The 24,990-nt window shown below is 45.4% G+C and overlaps 1 protein-coding gene across 1 annotated transcript in view; it reads right to left on the bottom strand.

Annotated features, from left to right (window-relative positions):
- LOC144115608 (piwi-like protein 1) overlaps window positions 1–24,990 on the bottom strand; it is a 132,323-nt gene that overhangs the window by 95,042 nt on the left and 12,291 nt on the right. Inside the window, exons 3-6 of the mRNA XM_077650029.1 lie at window positions 19,852–20,041; window positions 7,784–7,934; window positions 6,630–6,698; window positions 1,948–2,152 (exon numbers count right to left, since the gene is read on the bottom strand). Coding sequence (XP_077506155.1) covers window positions 1,948–2,152; window positions 6,630–6,698; window positions 7,784–7,934; window positions 19,852–20,041 — 615 coding nt within the window. The remainder of the gene's footprint in view (window positions 1–1,947; window positions 2,153–6,629; window positions 6,699–7,783; window positions 7,935–19,851; window positions 20,042–24,990) is intronic.

The raw sequence follows: 24,990 nt of genomic DNA on the forward strand, positions 1-24,990 counted from the left end.
AAACAATATAAAGGCCCTGTTGTTCTCTTTCTTCTCCATCGTTTATCGTGTGGACTGATCACATTCCGATGCCGTTAGACTTGACCTTGTGCGCAATTCTGCAAGTGGGCTTTCCCACATACCACACGTGCTGTGGATGAGATGGGGGACGACCCGCTTCTAACAATTGCAACGCGAAAGCGCTTACTTTTTATCCTTCTGTAATATGTTATCTAATTAATGCCCACACCCATGGCATTCGTTCTGTCACCTAGACCCTCTGAGCATGACCACCGCCATCTTATTTTGGTCAACTACGCTATGCGGGAAAGCCTACTTGAAATTCGCGTGAGGCTCCCAAAGGGGCGAGTTGAGGTGTCGCAGCAGGGCAAGCGATCCTGTAAAAATCCCACCTATTGCATGGTGCACTGTAACCCATGCGCCTCCTAAGTGGGCTTAACGGCAGGCATGACAACATTCGGAGGGCCCCTGTCACTAGGTTAAAAGAATTATCTGGCCGCGTAGTTTTGGTTTCTGAGCTTCGCCACTCGCCCGTGGCAATGGCAACTGTCGGCCCGTGCATTCGCCAATAGTCCAATCTCAGCACCGTGCCGCTTTCAGACGCTGACTGACGCATTACTGGTCATTTTTTTTTTTTGCCTTTTTAGAAGCAGTCTCGCCATTCCAACGTCAATGTGCATTCCCATCTCGCTTATGTTCGCGATGTCTTCCAGCACGCCGAAACTCAGGTGCTTGTAAGACCACCACACTTTCGGTACTTTTTTTTTTCGGGGCCGCGGCGCATTTTATAAATCGACCTTCGGATAACCCAGGCATTTCTGTCGGTTCTTTAAACTCCAAATTAACAAGGTTTTACTAGCCATCATGTTATTTTTGTTTCCAGTCTTGTCATGTTATGGATTTCATTTTGCCTGACCACATACAGGTTGGATACTGTTATGCTGTTCAATTAGGTAGTATACATTTCTGCGCACATCATGTTTTTTTATACATTGCTCAGGCAGTCTAGTTTTGTTTATTTCAGTTGCAAAGGCCATACACTATTTTGAAAAAAATATGAGCAACAATGTTTGCTTGTTTATCTTTTCTGAATTTATTTTTTGTGCTGACCAGATATTCGATTCGATATTCAAAGCCATATTTTCTTCATATTAATATTCAATTCGTATTTGAAAATTTCAATATTCACACACCCCTTATAGTTGTTTATACGGGCTTAACGTCCCAAAGCGACTCAGGCTATGAGAGACGCCGTAGTGAAGGGCTCCGGAAATTTCGACCACCTGGGGTTATTTAACGTGCACCAACATCGCACAGTACACGGGCGTTTAGAATTTCACCTCCATCGAAATTCGACCGCCGCGGCCGGGACTGAGCCCGCGTCTTTTGGGACAGCAGCCGAGCGCCATAACCACTCAGCCACCGCAGCAGCTTCACACCCCTAGTAAATAATTATCAATAAAGGGACAACAAGAGCAGGATGAAAGGTATTCGTGAGTGTTTCTTTTATAAACCAAAACTTTGTTTAGTATGCAGCCAATTACCAGACAGCATCCTCAGAGCCATGCCTTCACCCACAACTGAAATAGTAATGACCCTGATATAGTAGAAGATTTTTGCTAGTCCAAGTCATTACTATAGAAGGGCTCTACTGTATTGTTTAATACAGCGGCACTGAAGGTAAGGTGTCACTGTACAATCAAGTGAAGCAACCTTCCAAAGACTGACCAGCAAGAGGAGCATAAGAATAACACATGAATAAACGTCCTTGTAGATAAATGCTGCTTTTCCTCATTTTTCTGACTGCCAAGAATGGGTGCATGCCTGTCCTTGACATGCAGAAAGCAGAACAATACGACAAACATAGTAATGACAAAAACAGCAATGACAAAAGCGCAGCGCAATGAGCCACCTTCAGAGAATCAATAAATAGAAAGGATAGCCTACCATGTCACGCAGGCGATGGGGCAAGTAGAGCTTGGCACCATCAAAGACACGAGTGCGGCCAATGAGCTCCAACACAGAATCACTGCTCAACAACTTGCAGCGAGCGCGCTTTGAGTCTATGACCGGCACGAAGTCAGTGATATACTCAAACACACCCATGCCCTGCCTGGTGCCAAGACGCACATAGTTGACCTCCACGGAAACCCTGTTGGAAGAACATATCAACATACTAAGGTTAGTTACACCCAACAGCGCTAGTAAAGCTGTCTGGCTCGATGTATTGAATAGGCATAGAGGATTCCTGTTCCACAAAAGAACAACAGCTGAACTGTATAAACAGAGAAAAATGTGATCATGAAATAAGACAAAAGCAAAAGTTCAAAACACACCTTTCATACTTCTGCCAAAGGAAAACTTTAAAAAGGCAGCTTAAAAAGCCAAATTTACTTTTATGCATCAAGATGCATTCAAAATGAATTCTCAGAAATGTGTTACAAGCAAAAAATTTTGTACAAAATGCAAAAAGAGCCTCCTGGCAATTCTGGTACAGAGCTGACATTTTAAGAATAAAGTATCCAATACAATGCTTAGTGATGGGCACTGCTTTGGTTGTCTGGAATATATCAGTTAGCGACGTTGCAATACCTAATTTACAGACCTACTTATGCATGTGATGCGAGCGCACCCCTGTGAACATCTACAGCCAAAGGTCGTTATAATAGACACAGGCATTTCTTATTTTATATACATCGAGCGCGGTTTGCCATAAAACGGATATACCGAATTGCCAAGCGCCAAGCTGCGACTGCTCGGATGGCGGGTGGCACGCCTTGCCTCATTGCACGGGTGACTGGTGATGGTGCAGCAAGACGCAAGAACAGCTGGTCACAAGGCAGTAGGCACCCGTTTGCACCTCTTACACGCACCTGTCGGTAGTGCCCCATAACTAGCGAGACGGTCAGTTATAGCTTTCCAGTAGCCATCGTCTGCTCGCGTCAACTGTCCGAGAGCGGAGGTGCTGAAAGCGACGATAGCTTTCCTCCTGACATCCATTTTTTACATGACACCAATGTGATGCGAGGAAGACACTCTAGATGGCATTTGACTTGCCACTGCAGCATGCTGCAGTGCTGTGCAGGGAAACCAACCTAACAGGTGTTTGCCGCTCGCTTTTACTGCGGCCTCCACAACTGCCGCGGGCGGCTTCTAAATGATGCTAAAATCACGGAAAAGGTCTCTCCCAGTTGCCGCTCTTTCGCTGGCTAAATTTCACCTCTCCAGTGCAAGTTTTTGGAGAAGTTTTTTATTATGAATTTCAGCTATATCGAAATATTTTACCGATTTTTTACCAGTTCGCTATAACGAGTTTTCAATGTACATGTTGGCCATGCTAATGGTCTCTTCGATTTGGCATGCACTGGCTGTACTAGTTCTGTGGCGGTGCCGCGAGCGTGCAGCATCAGTTCTAAGTGCAGCTTGGCACTGGCGGCTTCCAAAACGAATAGTCGAGTGCAGGCCTACTCGTCTGCTAGGCTTGGCGTCGCCACAAAATCACAGCAAGCTGCGTGCTGTAGACATCAACAGCTGCTGAAATCTCGAACCACATGAAAATTTTCAAGCAGCAAATCGCAGTACAGTAGAATCTCGTTACAACGAACTTTACGGGACCGCCAAATTTAATCCGTTATTTTGAAATATCGTAGTACTGAAAAACCATTATTTTCATGTCAGTAATGCATCACAAGAACTAAAATTATGTACCTTTGCAGCAGATTTACGTGCTGGTAAGTAAATAATGAACGATAACGCTGGGCACAGTTTAACTACAATTTATTGCTTGAAGAAGTCTGTTATCTTCTTCTGGCGAGTAGACGACAAGAGCTGCAGGACGAACGCTTCCACATCCTCGACCTTCCTGTGCACGTCATCGGGGACATCTTTGCAGCGCCCGAGGAATGATCGGGCCTTCTCTAGAAAGACTACGATATCCGAGCCGGAAACAATCTCTTCCTCTTCGTGCGCTGATCCAGTGTCGGCATCGTCTTTGCCGCTACTACATTCTTCTTGCTCACACACTTCATTCACGATGTCTTCGGTGGTGAGCTCCGCGGATGTAGCCGCCGCGCTGTAGCTGTCCACATAATCTTCGAAGATCACCGCGGTGTATACAGAGAGCCTCTCGGTAAGCTCATCCCACAGTTCTGGGTTGAGCTCTTCTGTGTCGTCACTACCTTCCGACGTAGATGAAGTCTCCAAAAGGCCTGCCTTTCGCCAGCAGTTGCTGATTGTGCTCGCCTTGACGCTCCACCACGACCCTGTAAGCATTTCTGCGGCTTGATGGATGTTGACCTTTGTGGGCAGCTTCAGTCGAATATTAATCAGGATGCGCTGCACCAGACGCTTCCGAAATTCTGCCTTCACACACCTGATGATGCCCTGGTCCTAAGGTTGCAGCAAAGAAGTACAGTTCGGGGGCATAATTTCAAGCTGCACATTGCTCAATCACAAGTTCACTATATGCGCTGAGCAATTGTCAATGATAAGAATTTTTCTGTTTTTCTTCTTCATTGTGTCGTCGAGCTGCAACAGCCACTGCGTGAACAATTCTCGCGTTATCCACGCCTTCTTGTTGGCCCGGTAATCGCAAGGTAACAAGACAACATTCTTCAAGCAGCGCGGCTTAGCAGACTTACCAACAACTAGCGGCTTGAGTTTTTCCGTGCCCGTGGAGTTGCAGCAGAACAGAACCGATATTCGGAGACTCGATTTCTTTCCGCCCTTGCACTTCTCCCCTTTATTAAAGTTCATTGTTTTATCGGGCAACAGCTGATAAAAGCACGCAGTTTCGTCGGCGCTGAAAACGTCGTCTGGAGAGAAAGACTTGACGATCTCTTGGAAACGCTCGTTCCGCCAGGCAACCACACTATCGGCATCTGCTGCCTTTTCCTCGCCACAAGCAACCTGCCAGGCAATGCCATTCCTTTGCCGGAAGCGATAACGCCATCCGGCACTTGCATCAAAACCGGAGGTGCCTATGGTGACCACGAACTGTCGTGCCTTTTCCTGAATAATAGGGCCTGACAAGGGCACATCGTGGTCTCGCATCCTTAAACCACGTGAGGACGGCATCGTCAACGTTCTGGTAGTTGCCCAGCCGCAGACGTTTTCTTGAGGGAGCCAGCTGCGACTCTCGATGTAGTTTTATGATCTTGTACCGATCTTTGAGCATCGTTGCCATTGTTGATGGTGTGATGTCAAGCTCCCTGCACAAGTCCACTTGCTTTTTTCCAGTATTCAGCTGCGACAGAATGTCCACTTTTTCTTTAAGCGAAAACTGCCGTCGCTTCTTTTTAAAGCGGGGGCCAGGAGAACTCATTGTCAGCAAAGCTAATGCACAATACAATCACAGCGCCGATAACTTTGCAGATCCTACCATTCGCTGTCAACGTGGTGACACTGCGCTGAATAGGTTTACGACTACTGCGCAGTGTGCAAACACATGCTGGATGATGGATGGATGATAATGGCCTTACCCTTTGTATTGGGCGGCAGCTTGCGTCGCCTAGCCTATATTCATTCAACGCGACATTCGCGTTGATGCCGATGCTGCTGGGGCTGTATCCGTTGCAACAGGTTCCCCAGCGCATAGCTGCTGCTTCGGATGATGATGATAGGCGTCAGCTCCAGGGATTTGGTACAAAACTTCGACGGAACTTCATAATAACGAAGCGTCTTGCGACGATTGCGAGATTAAATTACATACGTTATTCTGAAATATTCGGTAATCTGAAATTCGTAGTACTGAAAGTTTTTTACATTGAAAATATAGGCATTTTGGCGGGGATTTAAAAAAAAATTCGTAAATATGAAAATTTCGTTAATCTGATGTTTGTAATAATGAGATTTTACTGTAATTGTTGACATGAACCAACCCCAGGAAATACTAGTTTTATATGCAGAAAAAGAATGGATGCATGTATATGGACAGATGATTTACGAATATGCGCTGAAATGCTGCTCATGAGGCTGGACTTTACCTCTTAGGTTTACAATCCTGACGCCACGAAGTTACCCACCTCCTCCTTTCAAGAATGAACAGTCATCATTTCATTTAAACTACGGTCACATCTTCTCCGACTTGCACATGGGGTCCGCCGTATTGCTGCACTACAGCTGCACTTCCAATTCAGAGTGCAAGCCAGCCAAGAACTAGTGCTGCACTAGGCTGACACTTTTGCAAAACAAAGACGGGAGTGCAGCATTTGCGCTTTGCACTGGCAATACGAAGGTGAAAGTGCTGCATTCCTTGAACTGGTGCAGCAAGTGCAGCCAAATCGAAGACACCTTAATAAGTATGTTGCATGAGGGGTAGTCCTAAGTGGGTGTGGCATACGGTAGTTTGTAGAGATATCACAACTGAAATCAAATAGTGATTAAGAAGTACTGATAGATGTTCCATTCATGCAATGAAGTTGCCAATTTAACAACCCCTTTAGGTGCCAGGTGAGAGGACAGGAAGATCAACAGAGTGCAAAAGTTATCTAAATGATAGCAGCAAATGAAAAGCATCTGATGATGACACAAAGACAAACACGACAAATTTAATCCACTTAAATATGTGCTCGTAGTTCCCTTAAATAATTTTTTTCATGGAGAACAAATGATGCACATAATGTACTCACGGTTTGCCAGTTTTTCCTCTGAACTCTTTGGTTCTCAGTTTTGACATTTCTGCTGTTGGGGGCTCAACCCTGCAGCAAAAAAAAATGTATATGTCACTACTCTAAAACCAGTCTGGTATGAAAAAAAAATGTGATCAAGAATTCATTACCATAAAAGCCCAAGAGATTTTTTTTCCTCCGTTTTTTGCATGTCAAATTTCCGCCTCGTACCATATGTGGATCCAAACAATTTTCAGACCGAATTTGCAGTTCAGGTCACATTATTCAATGCTATCACCAACAGGCTTCCAACCAGAGGCGGCACGATCTGGCAGTGGCGTCGCTTGATTGTTTCACTAGTTTTGACTTCGATGTCATTTCACCATGCTGACCTTGCGACCATGCTATCGAAAGCAGGACTATCGCACCTCGCATGATGTCAGAGCCGCGAAAGCAGTACTTGGCTGCTTTTAAAAGGAAATTGTAGCTGCTGAAAGCATCAGCACCGCGTCAAGCTTTGCCACATGGGTGGGGTGAGGCAAGGTGCAGTTATTGCTGCCGGACGGCTCAAATGGCCCTCTCCAGTCCCGCTCTGCAGTTGGATACTTAGGCCAGCATTCCTGAGAAGCTTGTTGGTCGCACTGTCAGAACATATGGAACATCGAACTATGGTACTGAAAAAGAGCTTCTATAGAAAAATACCTGACAAGGGGCTCTGAAGACTACACTCGACGATGACAATCACTAAAACCCCTACTCCGAGCGCACTTGCTGGGCACACACGGATCGCATATGCTGGAGCCTTTGAAGTGCACAAGAAATACCAAGCTGCTACTTTGTAATGCCGATGACCACTGGATGTTGCTGATGTTTAATTTTCAAAGAGATTCTAACACACATCATTTTCAGATTATTTTTTCCGGAAAAAAAGGGGCGCACTAGAATCGAGTAAATACTGTATGCATGGTTCATGAATTACCTTATTTAGTACAATCTGATGCTGGTCTAAGCAGAGTTTACAATAAATTTTCTACTTCAATTAAATTTTTGCAGATCCCGTGCGTTTTGTCACAGCATGGTTCGACTCTAGTGCATTGCAGATGTAACTCTCCAAAGCCCCCACACAAAAAATCAAAACTGTGAGCAATTCAGTGCCAAGTGACCTGCCCACTCACCTTGCTTCTGTATGTGCAGTTGCACGGGCTGCACCACTGACGTCTGGCTGCTGCATGGTTGACCGCTGCTGCACAATCACACTCTGCTCAGCCGGCATGGGCACTATGCTGCTCTGCCGATGTGCTTTCACAATGCCTCGGCTGAATCGTCCTGCATACAAGAATGTGTTGCTCATGCACCAGATCTCAACACATGCCGAAGTCATGGTGTCTACCAAATTGTTATTTCCAAATTGCCTGACTCTTCCAGGTTTTCCACGATCATTTCCATTAAATTCCCCAACCCATGTCCTGGAAAATAATTTAGGCCACTGCCATAAAAACACATATTGCACCGGTAGGCATTGCGCTCAAAACAGAATATTTTATTTTGCAACTCCTCCTTCGTTCAGGCGTTGGCACCGCAAACCTTTTGCACCATTCTGTTTGTAACATCAATTTTGGTGACCCCTTCAACAGCTGAAACTGCATCATACACCACTCTTTGAGCAATCAGCGACTCTTCTTTGAGGTTTTCGACAAGGCATTCTTTGTTTACAGAAAATCCTCGTTCCACAGCTGCATTGCCATGAGACATGCAAAGAATTAGCTTGACGAACGAAAATAGCTCTTTATGGTCCCGTGAACACAACTCAAACCAGGCGTACCCAGCCTCTGTTCCTTTATGTCAAAGCTTTTTCGTGTGCGCATGAGTGACCACACATTTGTCTCGCTTCTGCAATGCTGGATTTGCAACTTTTTCTGTCGCTGTACGCGTGAGTAAGAGCGTTTGACTCGTGTCTGCCGTGCACGCTTTGTGCTGTTTGTGCACGTGTGTGTGTGTGGCAGTCACTGCCATGTACAAGGCGCGATGCCGCGCAAATGCTGTGTGCCACTCTGTGCCTCAAATGCAAGAAAGGACCCCACCGTGAAGTATCACGAGTTCCCCTGTGAACTACAGCGTCAAGAAGCGTGGCTATAAAATATCTCTCGCCAAGGACTGCCAGGGAAAGGAAGCAAGTGGGAGCCAAGCGACAGGTCTCTGGTATGTTCCTTGCATTTTACAGAGAATGACTACAGAGAGAACACTAAGGTCAGGCTTCTGCTTCCGACTGCAGTCCCGACAGTGTTTGACAAATATCCCCAGTACATGCAAAAGGAGAACGTAGGCCCAAGAAAACGCCAGCGAAGGAACTTTACTGATAGCAGAGTGGTTGAAGTAGGCCATGAAAGTGGCAACTCAGGAGAAAGCGCCAACGTGAGTGAAAGTCTCGTGTACTGCCCCAGCGACGAGGTAGAAGCGCTCGATCCAGTGGCTGGCATAGAACCGTGTGGTTGTCCAGTTGATCAGGCCTGCCAAACTACATTGGACTTTGTGCACGTCTTGCAAGAGGGGAAGAAAGCGGAGAACAGACTGAAAAGAAAGGCTGCTCGTCAAGGCAACCAGCTACAAAAATTGCAAACTGAGCTTGACGACACAAAAGAGCTCCTCCAAGTTTACACAGACAACAAAGAAATTCAGGCCTTTCTACAGGTGTTGAAAGAGGCGGAAAAAGGAGACAAAGCTGCACTGTTTATCTGCAACCAAATGGCTAGTTTCAATTACAAAAAGCCTGCCTACAACAAAGGAATACTGCTTGGAATGTGTTTTGAGGAAAGCCTGCTCAAACAAAGGGTATGAACACGTTCAAAGCAGAGGCCTTTTGAAGCTCCCATGTCGTGCTACGCTCCAAAATTAAGTAGGGCATTCAACCGGCTAAATTAGAGTGACTTGATAAAAATTATTTTAAAAATTTCTAAAATGTACTTAATTGACTCTTTTCTTTTTTTCAGGTTGGTATCCTTCAAGCCGCTATAAGTGGCAATGCACCCACTTCTTTTGAAATGAAGGCACCTCTGAGCCTGGCAATTCCGGATGCCGAAACATCTACCCTGCCAGCGGCCGTTGAATTTGTTACCAGGGAATTTTGCAGTGAGCTCAGGTTCTTAACGCTATGTCCCGAGGCAGACCTTGAGGTAGCACCAGTTGCTTTTCTGGCTGGGTACGTTGCGAGAGCATGTAAGGAAAAGGTATGAACAGTTTTCTCTATGTGGACACAAACCGTGTAATTTATCCAGTTTGAGTGGTCTTGGTAGAAAACCTGTGCATTATGCTTCGTGCAGCATAACCTTTATATATACTGTTATGATAGTTTGAGCCGGATAATTTTAATCGCTGCCAAGTTGTTACTTTATGGGATTTTGGCACTGGTTTTCAGGTGACATGCGAGTCATGCAAGACCCTGCTGCAGGCACAAGAGCCGACCGGACCAGCTTACGGGCTAATCGAAAGCATGAACAGTGGAGGGTTCATGTACCCTAAAATGGAAGCGGTCAAGATTTGCCAACTCACGTGCATCTTTGTTAACCGAGCAATGAAACTTCCAGAGGTCAGGCGCAGCAATAAGCTGTGCAAGCTGTTGATGTCAGTACTGCTTCCACACTTTACACGGTGCCCGCAACTCATCAGTGAAAGCAACGACCGTGCCCACACTGAGGAGCTTTGCAAGATATTTTTAAGCAAGTTGCTACGACCTCTGATAACTGGGCTGGGAATGTTAATTCTACAGTGGAGCAACTTTTGAGGCTTTGTCACAAACCTCTCTCAAGGAAGGTTCTCCGTCTGTGAATGGTTCCTTCCTTTTTTGTATGACCGTGCAATAAAGGTGCCAAGCTGCTGGTTGAAGTGCTTTCTGGTTTTCTTGGCTGCAGTTGCGCTTAGAAATGCTCCATAACTTCACCGGGCGAGTCCTTGCTGGCATTGCATATGTCTCAACTTCACCTATATTGAATGTTGTTTTTTTTCTAAATTGCAATAACTTACATAGATGGGCTCTGTGTAGCGCTGTGTGTGTCCATCTCGTTCACCGTCCTTATCCGCTACAACTGGAAGCATACATGGGCTCGCGAGAAGTGAATAAAAGCAGATTAAAAGCTTCAAGCATATTAAAGCAGCATCCTAAGGCAGAGCCGCTCGCCCAGTCTTCGATCGTGTAAGCAGCCGTCATGGATAGAGATCAGGCACACACTAGAAAGGCTATTCCCACCTGCTGCGGTGGTTTGCGACATAATCGGCGCTTTCAATGACGACTTAAAAATGCAGCCTAAAGAGTAACTAGAAAACGCACTGTTTACGCCCTCAAACAGTCAGCACCGGCGTACCGACGCAGCTGTTGTCCCCGAGCAGTGGCGCAGCGGCAGGCCGCACCTCGCTTCGCGCTTTGCATCAAGTGGCCGTGTGTGAACACAGAGAGGCCTTAACTTGCACAGTTTGGTTGCACAGTTTGGTAGTTTGGTTGAGACAACCAGAAAAAAAAAAATATAGTGCAACCCTGATTATGTGTCCCTTTATGCGACAACCTACATTTTATGCTGAATAAGCTGGGCCCTGCGAACTGTTCACGGTGGAAATGCACTAGGAGTCTTGATTATGCAACAAAATTATGCACGCCCTGCCTGTTGCGACAACCAGCAGGAACCACCTAGAATGGAGGAAGCATGGTAGAGAGCACTGAATTGGCAGATGTCACAAAGTTATTCCAAAGTAGAATTAAGGCAAAGGATGTGCATACAACGATGAGATCCAGTACTCAACTGGTAGCAATTATAGTTCTCCCAACAGTCTGAAACAGTTTAAAAAGCTAATGTTTCAAGGCGTTTAGCATCCAAAAGAGACTTGCGCTATGAGGGATGCCATAGTGGAAGGCTTCAGATAGTTTTACCAACTGGGGTTCATTAAAGTATACTGACATTGCACAGTACATGGACCTCTAGCATTTCACATCCATCAAAATGCGATCGCCGCAGAAGGGATCGAACCGCACTTTCCAGTCAGCAGCTGAGCATCCTAACCATTAAGCCACCGTAGCCCTTCACTTCAACGCGAGGTTATTGCGCAGATGGTAAAGTGGTATAGTAGAACGCCGCTGTTACATTTTTGGACAGGACCATGTAAAGGTAGAATTAGCCAGGAAACGTAGTAGTCGAACACAGCGTGCGAACAAAACTGTGCATTGTTTGCTGCATTTCTTCAAAACTCTTTGCCAGTACAACAAGCTTCTCTAGAATTTGCAAGGTTTTCTAGCTCTTGTAATTTTTCTGCCATACACAGAATGTCATAAACCTCTGCAATGACTCTCCATCTACCTGAGCAGCTACCAATGGAAGGAAAAGAGCAAGGAGGGAGCGCGCAGAGAGTGGGCAAAGTTGCAGCACATGTGCATTCTGTGGTTTTCGCAGCGGCCATTCTAGTCCTACACAATGCTCGTCTACTGGAATCGACAAACTTTTTAGCTGCATGGGACAAGAAAAAAAAGACAGAAACAAAAGCCGTGGAGCCAGCCAAAGTAACAGCATTCCATACAGCGCTGCCCATGCACCATCTCTTGTGGCATGCTTTTGTTTTAGCACCTTCGGTCATTTGAGCTTGCGTCACAGTACAGGCCGCCCATAAACATGTAAGGCATCAATGCCAGGCAGCTCGCCGGAAGCACAGGCTCTCAATATTACCTAGAGGGAAAGCTAGTGCCAACGTCTATGCGAGTTTCATCCTTTACTTCTTCTGCAGCAGCAATGCCAGGAAGACTAGGTTTCTTATTTGGTTTGGCTAGTGTTGGGCCGAAAACGTCGATTCTACCTCTGAATTGGCAGCTGTGCCACAATGCTCTCCTATGTGCCCAGATGAAATTAGCTTGAAATGTGCATTTGTCACTCCTTCAGTAAATTTAACATCAGTGTTCATTTGATTTGATTTATGGGTGTTTAACGTCCCAAAGCGACTCAGGCTATGAGGGACGCCGCAGTGAAGGGCTCCGGAAATTTCGACCACCTGGGGTTCTTTAATGTGCACTGACATCGCACAGTACATGGGCCTCTAGAATTTCTCCTCCATCGAAATTCGACCACCGCGGCCGGGATCGAACCGGCGTCTTTCGGGCCAGCAGCCAAGCGCCACAACCACTCAGCCACCGCGGCGGCCATACATCAGTGTTCAGCTGGTATGAAAAAGTTCACAGGATTTCTTCCAAGGTTTACTGCGAAAAAAACTTATGGCTGAATCCACATTTCATGCTTAACAATAGCCAAGCCAAATACGAACGTTTTTCTGGCATTCCTGCACTTTCTCCATCTACGGTGGATTTTGCTCACTCTCGCAGCCGAATATGCCCAAGTGTCAACGAGCCATAAAGCTGTGCTAATTCTAAACAGTAGAACGTAGCGTCATCCGACAACGCCGACATGTTAACAGTAGACGCAAAACTACTTTCGCTGGTGTCGGCTAGACTACTGGGAGCACTGTAGCCATCTATAGCCAGGAAAGACCAGTGTGGTGTTGTTGCCAGACTTGATGTGTGCAAGTAGGCTAAAATGATAAGATCAAAAATCCGATTTTTTTTTCCAATTTTCGGCTGCAAAGAGCAGTGTCCCCCCGCCCATGTCCCCCCTTATGGGGGGATATGGGTCTTAGAGCTTTTTTTATTTACAGACCAAATTTGATGAAACTGCATAGACTTATTCAGTTTTTTTCCGCTGATATCAAATATGAAATTCATTTATTTCTAGGCCAGTTAGTTCCTGAGATATTAATATATATCATGCCATTGTCTGCTCAAACAGAAAAAAAAATGAGCCATCAGAAATTTAATGTTAATATGTGGGTAAATACTACAATGTGTGAGGAATGCAATGCTGCAAGCAGTTTTCAAATTAAGCTAATGATATAGATTTAGCAGCCTAATGAACTTGGTGCTTGCAACATGGTCCTTTGAGTGAAAGAGAGAAAAAAACAAGAAAAAAATTAGGAAAGTGAAAATTAAAAATCTGTTCTCAGTGTTGCATGCCTTATGCTTCCAGCTGCACAATGCAAAAAGAATTGTAGCTCTAGCTGCTCTAAGTGCCGAGATACACCTTGAGCAAACTTCCAACTTGACACAAAATACAGTTTCGAGAAAGTGGAAAAAAACAATCGGAACAATATTTAATGAGGAAAAGCTAATATTTACATTAAAAAAGGGCTAATAGGCACCAGGCATATAATCTGATTGGCTTTTGCCACCATCATGGCGCTTTCTTAGGACCCTTTGCATGTTTGCGTTCTCTGCACGCTTGCGTGCTGATGCCTTCCTTCTGCGCAGGTCCTTCTCCAGCATGCACTTTTCACTTTCGTTGCTTGGGTTCAAGCCCAGCTCGCTGAGGATCGCTGTTGATGCTGTCGCATTTCCAGCATTGAATTTCAGAACGGCTTCAGCTACAGCAGCCTCCACTGCGAACAGTGAGGCATGCGAGTGCTCTGGAGAAAGTGTCCATACCATAGAATGCAGGCTTTCATTATTGTTCTGTGTTTTGCCACGCAGGCATCGCTCCAGCAGCTTCTTGTCAGAGCGGCGCTGATATATGGGAAGCAGAGCCTCACAAACATGGGGGGGCAGGTTCATGGGATGCTTTGGAGCTGGCTCACCCCTGGCCTTTCCCGCATTTTGCTTGCACCAGGAACTCGGCCCCGTTGGGCAAAATGTATGGTTGCTTTTTGCATCATTGGACGTGATGCGATGAAATGTGGCCATCACCGCCTTCTGCATCAAATCTACATCTTTGTAGGCCTTTAGAGCCCACCCATAGTAGGAGCTCATTTTGTTTAAGAGATCTCCCGTTAGGTTGCCCCTTCCACTGAGGCGTTTGGAGCCACAGCCTTTGTTCTTGGCTATTGCATTCCGCAAAGCAGTACCCATGCGTTTCTCCACATGGCTGACGCAGTCCTATTTGTTTATGGGTATATACCCATACATCTTCTCTTCTTCCAACGCAACGTAGGTCCTGCTGTCACCGTCACAAAGTACAGTAGTGTAACACAGGTTGTGACGCTCGAGGGACCTCTTGAACAGAATCAGGGCAGCCTCCACTTTCATCTCTCCTGCCTTTTTCGTCGTATTCTTTTGGCACACATGGCTGGCTGTCCACGGTTCATATAAAGGGTCATCCTCATTTGGGCCTGACTCGCATCCGGCGCAGAAATTGCTCAGCACAACATAGTCGAGCAACAAGCCACTGAACAGGTCCCTTACCGCCCCGAAGCCAATGTGGGAAGTGTGCCCGCGCGTCATCTACAACCCATCGTAAGAAACGGCGATGTTGCCAGGATAACTCAAATTCAGTTTTGAGTAAAGTTCGCGAACGGACTGCGCGCACTTGCTGGTCAGTTTTCGTGCCGCGCAACTAGTAGACGCATCAGCTTGCCTTTCAGATGCGACTGCCACGTTTTTGTGTGCAGACCCCAACGGCTGATATTCATTGCCGAAAAAATATCATTTAATGCCGTTTGGCGATTGCCAATGGCCAGCAGCGCACGCGTGCCGAGGACGTTCACGGTGAAAGGATTCCCTTTTTGCGAACCTTCGACGCGCGGCGAACTCCATGTCGACGACGTGTCGCCACAATCTTCGCACACAATGTGCAGCTTGACCGCAAGGCCATATTCATGTTCATCTCTCATTATTTTCAAAACTCCAGAGCAGGATCTGCACTTCGCGAACTCGAGCAGAGCGTTCACTGAATCCAAACAAACAACCGTGAATGAAGTTCCACTGTGCAGTTGAACCGCGGCATCGTCGCTGTCAGCAAGAAGCTCCTTCTTCCGATCTGTTGCTGCCGTTGCTGAAAGCTTCTCTACTAAGTAGGCTGCTTTTTTTTTGCGTTCTTCTGCTTCAGAAGGCTTTAAAAATATCGTGTCGTGGCGTATGCAGCCGCTGTCGGTACCGCTTTCGGGTGCCGGGTCCGTTAGGCCTAGTGCGGCAGTGCCGGCAGCCCAGTCACTGGGCGCGTGAAGCTCTTCTCCTTGGGCACACTGTGGTGAGGCCGTGCGCGGTTTGAAGTTTTCGCTCAACAAACGCTTCACCTTCTTCCTGAACTGGTGTCTGACACAAAATTTTTCCGACCTGCGATTCATCGCGTACTGCGCCGATGTCAACACACAACAAAATGGCACTTGATCTGCCGCGGCAACAACGGAAGCGCACGTCTTGCAGACGACGAAGACAAATTCAGCAAATCCGCTAGCACGCACATGTCACGTGCCCCAAGTAACGAATGAGGTTGCACGTAGAATTTTATTTTGGCACTTTATTTTTCTGCAACGGAGACATCAGTGGCGGGAAATTGAAGAGGAAGGGCCGCTCTTTCAAACGAGACCAAGATGGCTCTGATAGCATGCCTAGAATAGGAGCTGCGTGCCGCGGAAAAATTGCCGTTTGGATGTCAATTTCGGATCAGATTCAGTCGACATCGACGGTATGAATTGCTACTGCGCGAGAACTACTGATCCTAGAAGCATGAAACTTTGCAGACTGGTGAAGAATAGCCAGCAGATTTCGAAAATATAATTTTCAAAAAATCGATTTTTTGGCGTTTTTTTTAACCTTTTAAGACCCGTGTCCACCCTTAAGAGCCGCCCTTAAGCGGGGACACGGCTCTTTGGCACCGAAAATCGGCCCAAAAATCAGATTTTCAATCTTCTAATTTTCGTGTTCCTCACACCATTCCGCATCTGTATGCAAATTTTCATCATTATACCCCACGTAATTAAGAAGTTAAACGATTTAAATATGCAGTACCACACCCACTGCCCTTTAAATTGTGGACAAACGACACCAAATTTCGATCGCCTGGCGCATCGAACTATGCGCTCTACCGCCGCCATTTTGGTCTCGTTCGAAAGCGCGAGCTTTCGGCTTAATTTTTCTTTCGAGCAGCAACCCTGTACATGCCACCTTCATGCCAAAAAAAACAAAAGAGAGGGAACTTTGTGAGTCACATGACACCAAGGTAAATGCAATGACCACAAGAAAAAATTTACTGGGAAGGTTATCTGTCTTGGGTACCCAAATGGACCTTTCCTTTCAAAAGTTTCCTATTGCATAACTTAGGCTGAAATTGGCATAAGCCATTAATTTTTGCTTTAGTTCACTTTCCACTAGTTTCTGATCATGTTGACATATCAATCATTGACATAATTTACATGTAGATACTGTGAGATGTTTTTCTCGTTTTCTCAAAACTGCAATTTTCAGGGTTCTGCAATTTTGGAGGAGCGATATCTCTTAAACTATTTGTGCTACAGCTTTCATTCTTGTTCTGTTAGAAAGAAAAACTCTAGGACAGTGCATTAAGACTAAAATATGTTCAGTTATTACACGGCAACATTTACAAAATTAATTATCAATCTTGGGTGCCAACTTGGGTTTTTTGTCACAAAAGTTTGACTAGGTGTAACTTTGGTTGAAATTCTTCTAGCACATTAATTCTTGTCTTGTTGCACTCTATGATCCTTCTAGATCACTCTGGCAGGTCTATTCTCATTATGCCATAGAGTGTTTAGTAATTAGCTCACCTCCAAATGAGCAACATGAATTAGGTGAAATTTTGAAACCTATTACATCTACAAGAAAACTAATCAGATATTTGAAATGTACAAATGGTGCAAGTTTCAACCAGATCCAACCATAAATAAGGAAAAAAGTTCTAAGAGGGGTGTCCCCCCTTAAGAGGGACACTGATCTTAAATGGACTATGCAACGAATAAAAAGTCACTTGTAAATGTTTTCAATACTTAGAAATGATGCTAAGAAGCATTCACACAAAGTATGAGTCTTCATCTTTTTAAATGAGTCTGAGTCTTTTTATATGAGTATGAGTCTTTTTTCTCGTGCTCCTCGTGTACGAGTTGAGGGGGGAGAGGAGCGTAATTTTTAATCATCTATATCTTCGCTGTTATTGACGCTAGCTCAAAAATTCTTGCACTGGGGTGACGAGTGATCGAATGCCTATCTCTCGTCTGCTTTACGTAATCTCAATTAATTTATTGCATAGTCCCTTTAAGACCATTTTCCTTACTTTCCAGCCAAAATTAATAAAACTTGGGATGCTTATGCAGGTTTTCATGCAGAGAGAGAGAGAGAGAGAGAGAGAGAGAGAGAGAGAGAGAGAGTGAGAGAGTGAGAGAGTGAGAGAGTGAGAGAGTGAGAGAGTGAGAGAGTGAGAGAGTGAGAGAGTGAGTGAGAGAGTGAGTGAGAGAGTGAGTGAGAGAGTGAGAGAGTGAGAGAGTGAGTGAGTGAGTGAGTGAGTGAGTGAGTGAGTGAGTGAGTGAGTGAGTGAGTGAGTGAGTGAGTGAGTGAGTGAGTGAGTGTGTGTGTGTGTGTGTGTGTGTGTGTGTGTGTGTGTGTGTGTGTGTGTGTGTGTGTGTGTGTGTGTGTGTGTGTGTGTGTGTGTGTGTGTGTGTGTGTGTGTGTGTGTGTGTGTGTGTGTGTGTGTGTGTGTGTGTGTGTGTGTGTGTGTGTGTGTGTGTGTGTGTGTGTGTGTGTGTGTGTGTGTGTGTGTGTGTGTGTGTGTGTGTGTGTGTGTGTGTGTGTGTGTGTGTGTGTGTGTGTGTGTGTGTGTGTGTGTGTGTGTGTGTGTGTGTGTGTGTGTGTGTGTGTGTGTGTGTGTGTGTGTGTGTGTGTGTGTGTGTGTGTGTGTGTGTGTGTGTGTGTGTGTGTGTGTGTGTGTGTGTGTGTGTGTGTGTGTGTGTGTGTGTGTGTGTGTGTGTGTGTGTGTGTGTGTGTGTGTGTGTGTGTGTGTGTGTGTGTGTGTGTGTGTGTGTGTGTGTGTGTGTGTGTGTGTGTGTGTGTGTGTGTGTGTGTGTGTGTGTGTGTGTGTGTGTGTGTGTGTGTGTGTGTGTGTGTGTGTGTGTGTGTGTGTGTGTGTGTGTGTGTGTGTGTGTGTGTGTGTGTGTGTGTGCGCGTGCGTGCGCGCGCGGTGCCATAAAGGTGGAAAGTAATGGCAGAACAAATTGAAGGTACCAATTTTTGCCCGAAATATTGAACTTTCTACGTGCACGTTGTCCAAATTATTAATCACTGCTATGCACAGTATGTACAGCTGACAGTACCTGGCGGACATCTGTAATATGCAGTCACAACTTTCGGCGTCCGAAAAATCAGTCTGCTGCTGTAGTGGGAGATTCTACTGTAGTTAAATCAAGGAAATAAAAATAATAAAGCCATTTAATACTTCTAAAACTAAGGTTCTGTCTTTCACTCGCAGTTCTCGCATTCCCACAACTTTTCCTAAATAACGAATCTATCGAACTTACAACTACTTACAAGTACCTTGGAGTTCACCTGCAATCAGACTTAACATCGCTTAACCACATTAATCTAACTTTAGCATCCGCCAACCGATCCCTCGGCCTACTAAAGCATAACCTGACTGGCTACCTCGCACCAGAAAAAACTCTCGTTCATCACACTCATTCGTCCGAAGATTGAATATGCATCAGCCATCTGGGATCCTTATCAAGCCTATCTCATAGCTAACATTGAGTCCTTGCAGAACCGTGCTACGCGTTTTATTTTTTCAGACTACTCACATACTACCAGCATCACTGCCTTAAGAATCGCGCCAAATTAGAAGACTTCTCTTACTGCCGCAAACTATCACGGCTAGCACTTTTCCATGAACTGTACCACCATCCTTCGCTTCACCATGATTTTTTCCCAATCACCATCAGCCATCTTTCTGCGGCTCGACCATCTGCATTTGCGAAGTCATTCATACCACGTACTATCGCAGAATGGAACAATTTACCAGCACACATAGCCACTGAATCTAATGCCTCCACATTTCTTGCTCTCATCCGCAGCGACATTGGAATTTGAAATGTTTGAAATGTTCGAAATTTTTTAATGTTTTCTTTTTTCCATTTGCTGTACTTTTACAATTACTTCTGTTCTTTTCATACCTAACACGTACACTGTATTTTTCGTTTCTGTAATGCCTAATCGTTTTCTTTAAGCCTATCATTTGTATTTTATTGTTTTTTATCGCCTGCTTTTTTATTTACTCTCTGGTGCTTAATTATTTTTTCCACGTTATACCTAGCCTGTTTATTGTTCCTTTGCTTGTTATTGATGTTCCTTGTACATGTTTTTACACTTACCGCTCCCCATGTAATACCCTCGAAGGAGGGCCTTTAGGGGTATGCTGAATAAATAAAATAAAGTAATGCAAACATAAGATACCTGGCTTGGCCAACTGCTCTGTGGGGGATTCTGGTGGGCTTGGGGATGACAAGGCCTCTCCCATTAGTTGTCCAAGCAAGATGCCACGTCCCACGATAGGCACAGAAGGAGAGCTGCTACTTGATGCAGAATCCGAAAAAGGAGACAGCGAATGGCTTCCTGAAGAGACTCCACTATCAGGGCTTGACGACTGCAAGTTTGCAAACAAGCATGAACATCAAAACAGACAGAAGAGCAAGAGCAAAGAAAAATGCCATGTGCACTTTCAAGCATGAGTTTCAAGCATAAGCAAAAGTTAGCATTTCTTTTCCTGGCGTGGCAACTTAAAGAACCTATAACTCAAGCTCTATGATAGGCAAGATGATAATTTTACCCTAACTGCATTCCTTGATGTTATGAAAAGGTAATACCATTCATTTCCTTGAGCAAAATTTCTTAAAAGTTCTTCCCAAACATTACACCATTTGGTTTACATGAAATTAAATTGCATATTTAGAATCAGCACAAAGAATTTACAGTTCCTGAAGATTGAATAACTGTGACTTCATAAAATATTTCAAAGCCCATGGTCCCCCCCTGAACTCCACTGGCACACGGTATTCACATTATTTTTAAAGCGGACATTTCTTTTGTTTACCGCCCGCTTCATAAACTTTTCACCTACACAAGCGCCGACAACAAATCAGTTCTTTCTCCCACACCACTATGTCGATCAATCACTTCACTGAAGTTATACATATATACACTTGTGAAAACATTTTCACAATTGTAAAGACAACTAAAAAGCAGGGTTCACTCATTAACACTTAAGAAATCACTACGGGTGAGCAAATATTCAAAATTTCGACTGCGATGGTGGTTTTGCCTTTGTCGAATTTATGAGTCAGTGCGGTATAAGATCACTGGCGAGTATTCGGGAATTTTCGAATATTCGGAAATTCTCGAATATCGATTTCTTGAATCCCAATACGAATCGAATATCCAATACATTTGATTCGCATTCGCATTCAAGAAATTGATATTCGAGAATTTCCGAATATTCGAAAATTCCCGAATACTCGCCAGCGATCTTATACTGCACAGATTTGAAATCAACCATGGTAAAACTAGTTTTTAGGCAAATTATCTGACGATCGAATTTAAAGTCCCAGGAAAACAATACAAAGGTCCTGTTCCCCTTTTTCACCATTGTTTATCTCGCGTGGACTGATCCCATTCTTACACCACTAGGCTTGACCTCTTCAAACAAACGCAACACAAAAGCACACTTTTTTTTTTTAAATTCTTATCCTTCCGTAATTTGTTACATAACGCCTACACCCATGGCATTCATCCTGTCGCCTTCATAAGTCTCTGAGCGTAACCTCCACCATCTTGTTTTGGTCAACTACGATATGTGGGAACGCCTACTTGCTGAATTTCACGTGAGGCTCCTGAAGGGGCAAGTCGATGTGTCAACAGGGCAAGCGATCCTGCAAAAATCTCGCCTACTGCATGGTGCATTGTAAACTGTGCACCTCTTAAATGCGCTTAACGGATGGCGACATTCGGAGTGGTCCTGTCGCTAGGCCAAAAAATAGCTAGGCTGCGTAGTTCCAGTTTCTGAGCTCCGCCACTCCCCCGCAGCAACTGCAGCTGTCGGCCCACGCATTTGCCAGTAATTCAATCCCAGCTCCGCGTCGCTTTCGGACGCTGACTGGTGCGTCACTGGTCATTTCTTTTTCCTTTTTAGAAGCAGTTTCACCGTTCCAATGCCAATGTGCGTTGAAAATGTGCAGTTGGAAACTAGGCAGGCTTTGACATTTGCCAGCTGAGGCTTAGTTTCGTTTAATATAGGTTAATGTCCCAAAGCGACTCAGGCTAGGAGGGACGCCGTAGTGAAGGGGTCCGGAAATTTCGACCACCTGGGGTTCTTTAATGTGCACTGACATCGCACAGTACACTGGCCTCTAGTATTTCGCCTCCAGCGATATTCGACCGTCGCGACCGGGATCAAACCCGCGTCTTTCGGGTCAGCAGCCGAGTGCCATAACCACTGAGCCACTGCAGCGGGGCTCATCACGGGTTTACAGGTGTTTGCACGATGGGCTGCCTCATAAGACTTTACCGCATTTTCGCATTTTTGGCAGGAAATCATTTCTTTTTTCAGGGTCGCAGTGCATTTCATAAATTGACCCAGATAATTCGGACAAGTCTTCCGGTCCCTTGAACTTTAAATTAATTAGATTTTACCGGCCATTGTTTTTTTTGTTGTCATTTTGCGGATTTCATTTTGCATGACCACATTACAGGTTGGATACTGCTGTGTCTAATCAAATAATATGCATATCTGAGCACATCATGTTTTTATACGGTGTTGAGGCAATCTAATTTTGTTATTTTGAAGAAAAAAATAATAATAGTAAGGGCAGCAACATTTGCTTGTTTATCCCTTTCTGAAATTTTTTTTTCTTTTTGTACTGAACACATTCAATATTCGAAGCAATTTTTTCTTCAAATTCGTATTCGAATTCAATACTCCCACACCCCTCGAAATCACCCCTTGCAGACCAAAACAGGAGCTGCTGGAAGCTAGACATGCAACAAAATGAAGCAGCCAGCATAAGTGCGTCGCACAGCGTCGGGGCACGGAAACAGAACTGCTCACTCCTCAAACACGAGTACAGTAGAATCACAGATATACGAATTTCATGGGGTCGCGAAAAAATTTGTATTACCTAAACAAACAAAATTCATATGCAGAATCATCAAAATGCATTCATGCAGATCTATATACAGCTGACGGGATTTATTTGCGGCCATACGGCCACAGCTCGCTACCGACGGTGCATATCACACGACTGGCACTCACGAAATCGGTGATAAACTACGTAGCTACTCACTGCCACTCACTGTTTGCAGTGCACATCGCATGATTAGCGAATGCAACGTCTGTGATGCAAGCTGCACTTAGTGCCCGAGGTGCAGTTGCATTGTAGTACATAATGCGTTCCAGGCGGGGAATTATATGAATTTGTATCATCATGAAATTCATATCAACAGTGTTCATACCACCAAGATTCTACTATATGTGGCTCCGGTAGTCCCCCGAGCGGTAGCACAGTGGTGGTAGAGCACACAGGATTGCAGGATCTCCGAATGCCCCCTCCATGCGTCACTCAGTGCCAACAAACACGCAAATGCAACATGGCTCACATGCTCCAGTACCCACTCGTCTGGTACTGTGTCAATGTGCAGTACAGTAGCTTTCACGATTCCTGAACATCCATGGTGTCGATTTCGTCTCTCCACACACGCATCACTAGTCCCGAAATCAACAAACTCTGCATCTGCTGTCATGGTCAGCCATATTGTATACGATAAGTACCATATTTTCACGATTGTAAGTCTACCTACCGTAAAAACCGGAATATAGGTCAAACTTTTTTTCAAAAAAACATGGTGAAAAGTCGACCCCCGTCTTATATACCGGTCATTGGCGGAAAAAATACGGTGGCGGAAAAAATACGGAAGTCTTGCAACAACGGGTGGCTGAAGTCAACAGCCTCCATCACCATCGCCATCAGCAGCAGTGCCGCCATTTTGCGTTTCAGTAGATGCAAAGCGGAAGCTAACGGCAATTTACCGTCGCCTTCGAGAAAAACACGATTGAGTACGAGGAAGCTCACGGGAACCTGGCGCCACAGCGCGAATTTGGAGTATCCGAAAAGAGCATTCAGTACTGGCGGAGGCAGAAGCTGCGTATTACAACTTGCAGCAACCAGGAGAAAACATTTCGTGGGCAGACCGTAGTGTATCGAGAATAGGAAGGAAACGTTGCTCTGCGAGCAAGATCGCTGCCTGTGACTGCCGAATGCATCCGCGTGAAAGCGGCAGAGATCGCGCGTGCCTCTAGACTCACGAGGGCGCAATTCAAAGGCTCGCCATCCTGGTTGCGGCGATTCATGAAGAGGAGGGCTTTGCTCTACGGCGCCGTACTTGCCTGTGCCAGAAACAAACACGCGGGCCGATTGGTGCGCGATATTGTTAACAAATTTGCCGGGTGTACATACAAGCAGCATTTAAATGAAATTAAATACTGTCACCATTGTGCAACCTCTCGAGTCACATTTGTTTCAAAGTAAGGATGTCTTTCGGTACTTTTCCCATTGAAAAAGATCTTTTTCATTTTTAGAATTGGTTAGTTAGGGGGTCGACCTATATTCCGGTCCGACCTATAGTCCGGTTTTTACGGTATTTTTCAAAATTTGAAAATCCAAAGTGGGGGGGTCGACTTAAAATCGAAACCAAAGCATCGCACCACAAAAAAAAAAAAAGGCGAGACAAACGAGATATCAGGCATGCTACAGCATGGTTGCATTTTTGTTACGTGGCTCCGTCGCATTGCTCTTGGTGCTGGCCTTGAGCATCTGCTATGTCAACGTGCAGAACCGCATCCCCACCCCGTGCGAGGCAGCCGATGGTGGCTGTCGATAAGCAGCAAACCGGCACCAGCCCACTTCCCACATGTGGCCGCAGATTGCGGCTACTGATAAGCGCCAGCGGCCAGATAACACATTTGCCTTCTACTCTTAATAGGCACCGTTTAAGTTTTTTTTTTGTTCACTTTCAACCACGCACTCGGCGCTCAAGGGCGCATCGATAGTTGACGGAAAGGCCGCTGTTCCAATCGCGGCGGCACCGCCATTTGGAACCGCAGCGGCGCCGGAGAGTGTCTGTATCCGACTGAAGAGCCAAAGCTGCTCACGCATAGTTTCTCTTTGGCTCTGACGCATTTGACTACTGCCGGCCGCGTTTCACAAGTTTTTAATGTAGTGCTTCGTTAGTCATTATTTGTGCTTCGGGTTTGGTAAGCGACCAGCGCTCGTTCACAGCTACATTCAAGATTGCTGTCGTTCTTTATGCCGAAGAAACGAACAACTGCGCGCCAGGCCGCTAGTTCGACGTTCGCAACGGTGACACAGGTGTGGCAGCTGCAGCGATGCAAAATTTCAAATTTCAAATATTTATTCCAACATTACACCATACAGATATAATGTCGAGGATGGCAGGCAAAAAGCCTCCTGGAGGCTTGACCGGTCCTGCATCCTGGTGTACACTTGGCAGAGCAGCGGTGGCAGTCAGCTCATCAGTACACAG

This window comes from Amblyomma americanum, chromosome 1 (genome assembly GCF_052857255.1).
Source record: "Amblyomma americanum isolate KBUSLIRL-KWMA chromosome 1, ASM5285725v1, whole genome shotgun sequence".
NCBI lineage: Eukaryota > Metazoa > Arthropoda > Arachnida > Ixodida > Ixodidae > Amblyomma > Amblyomma americanum.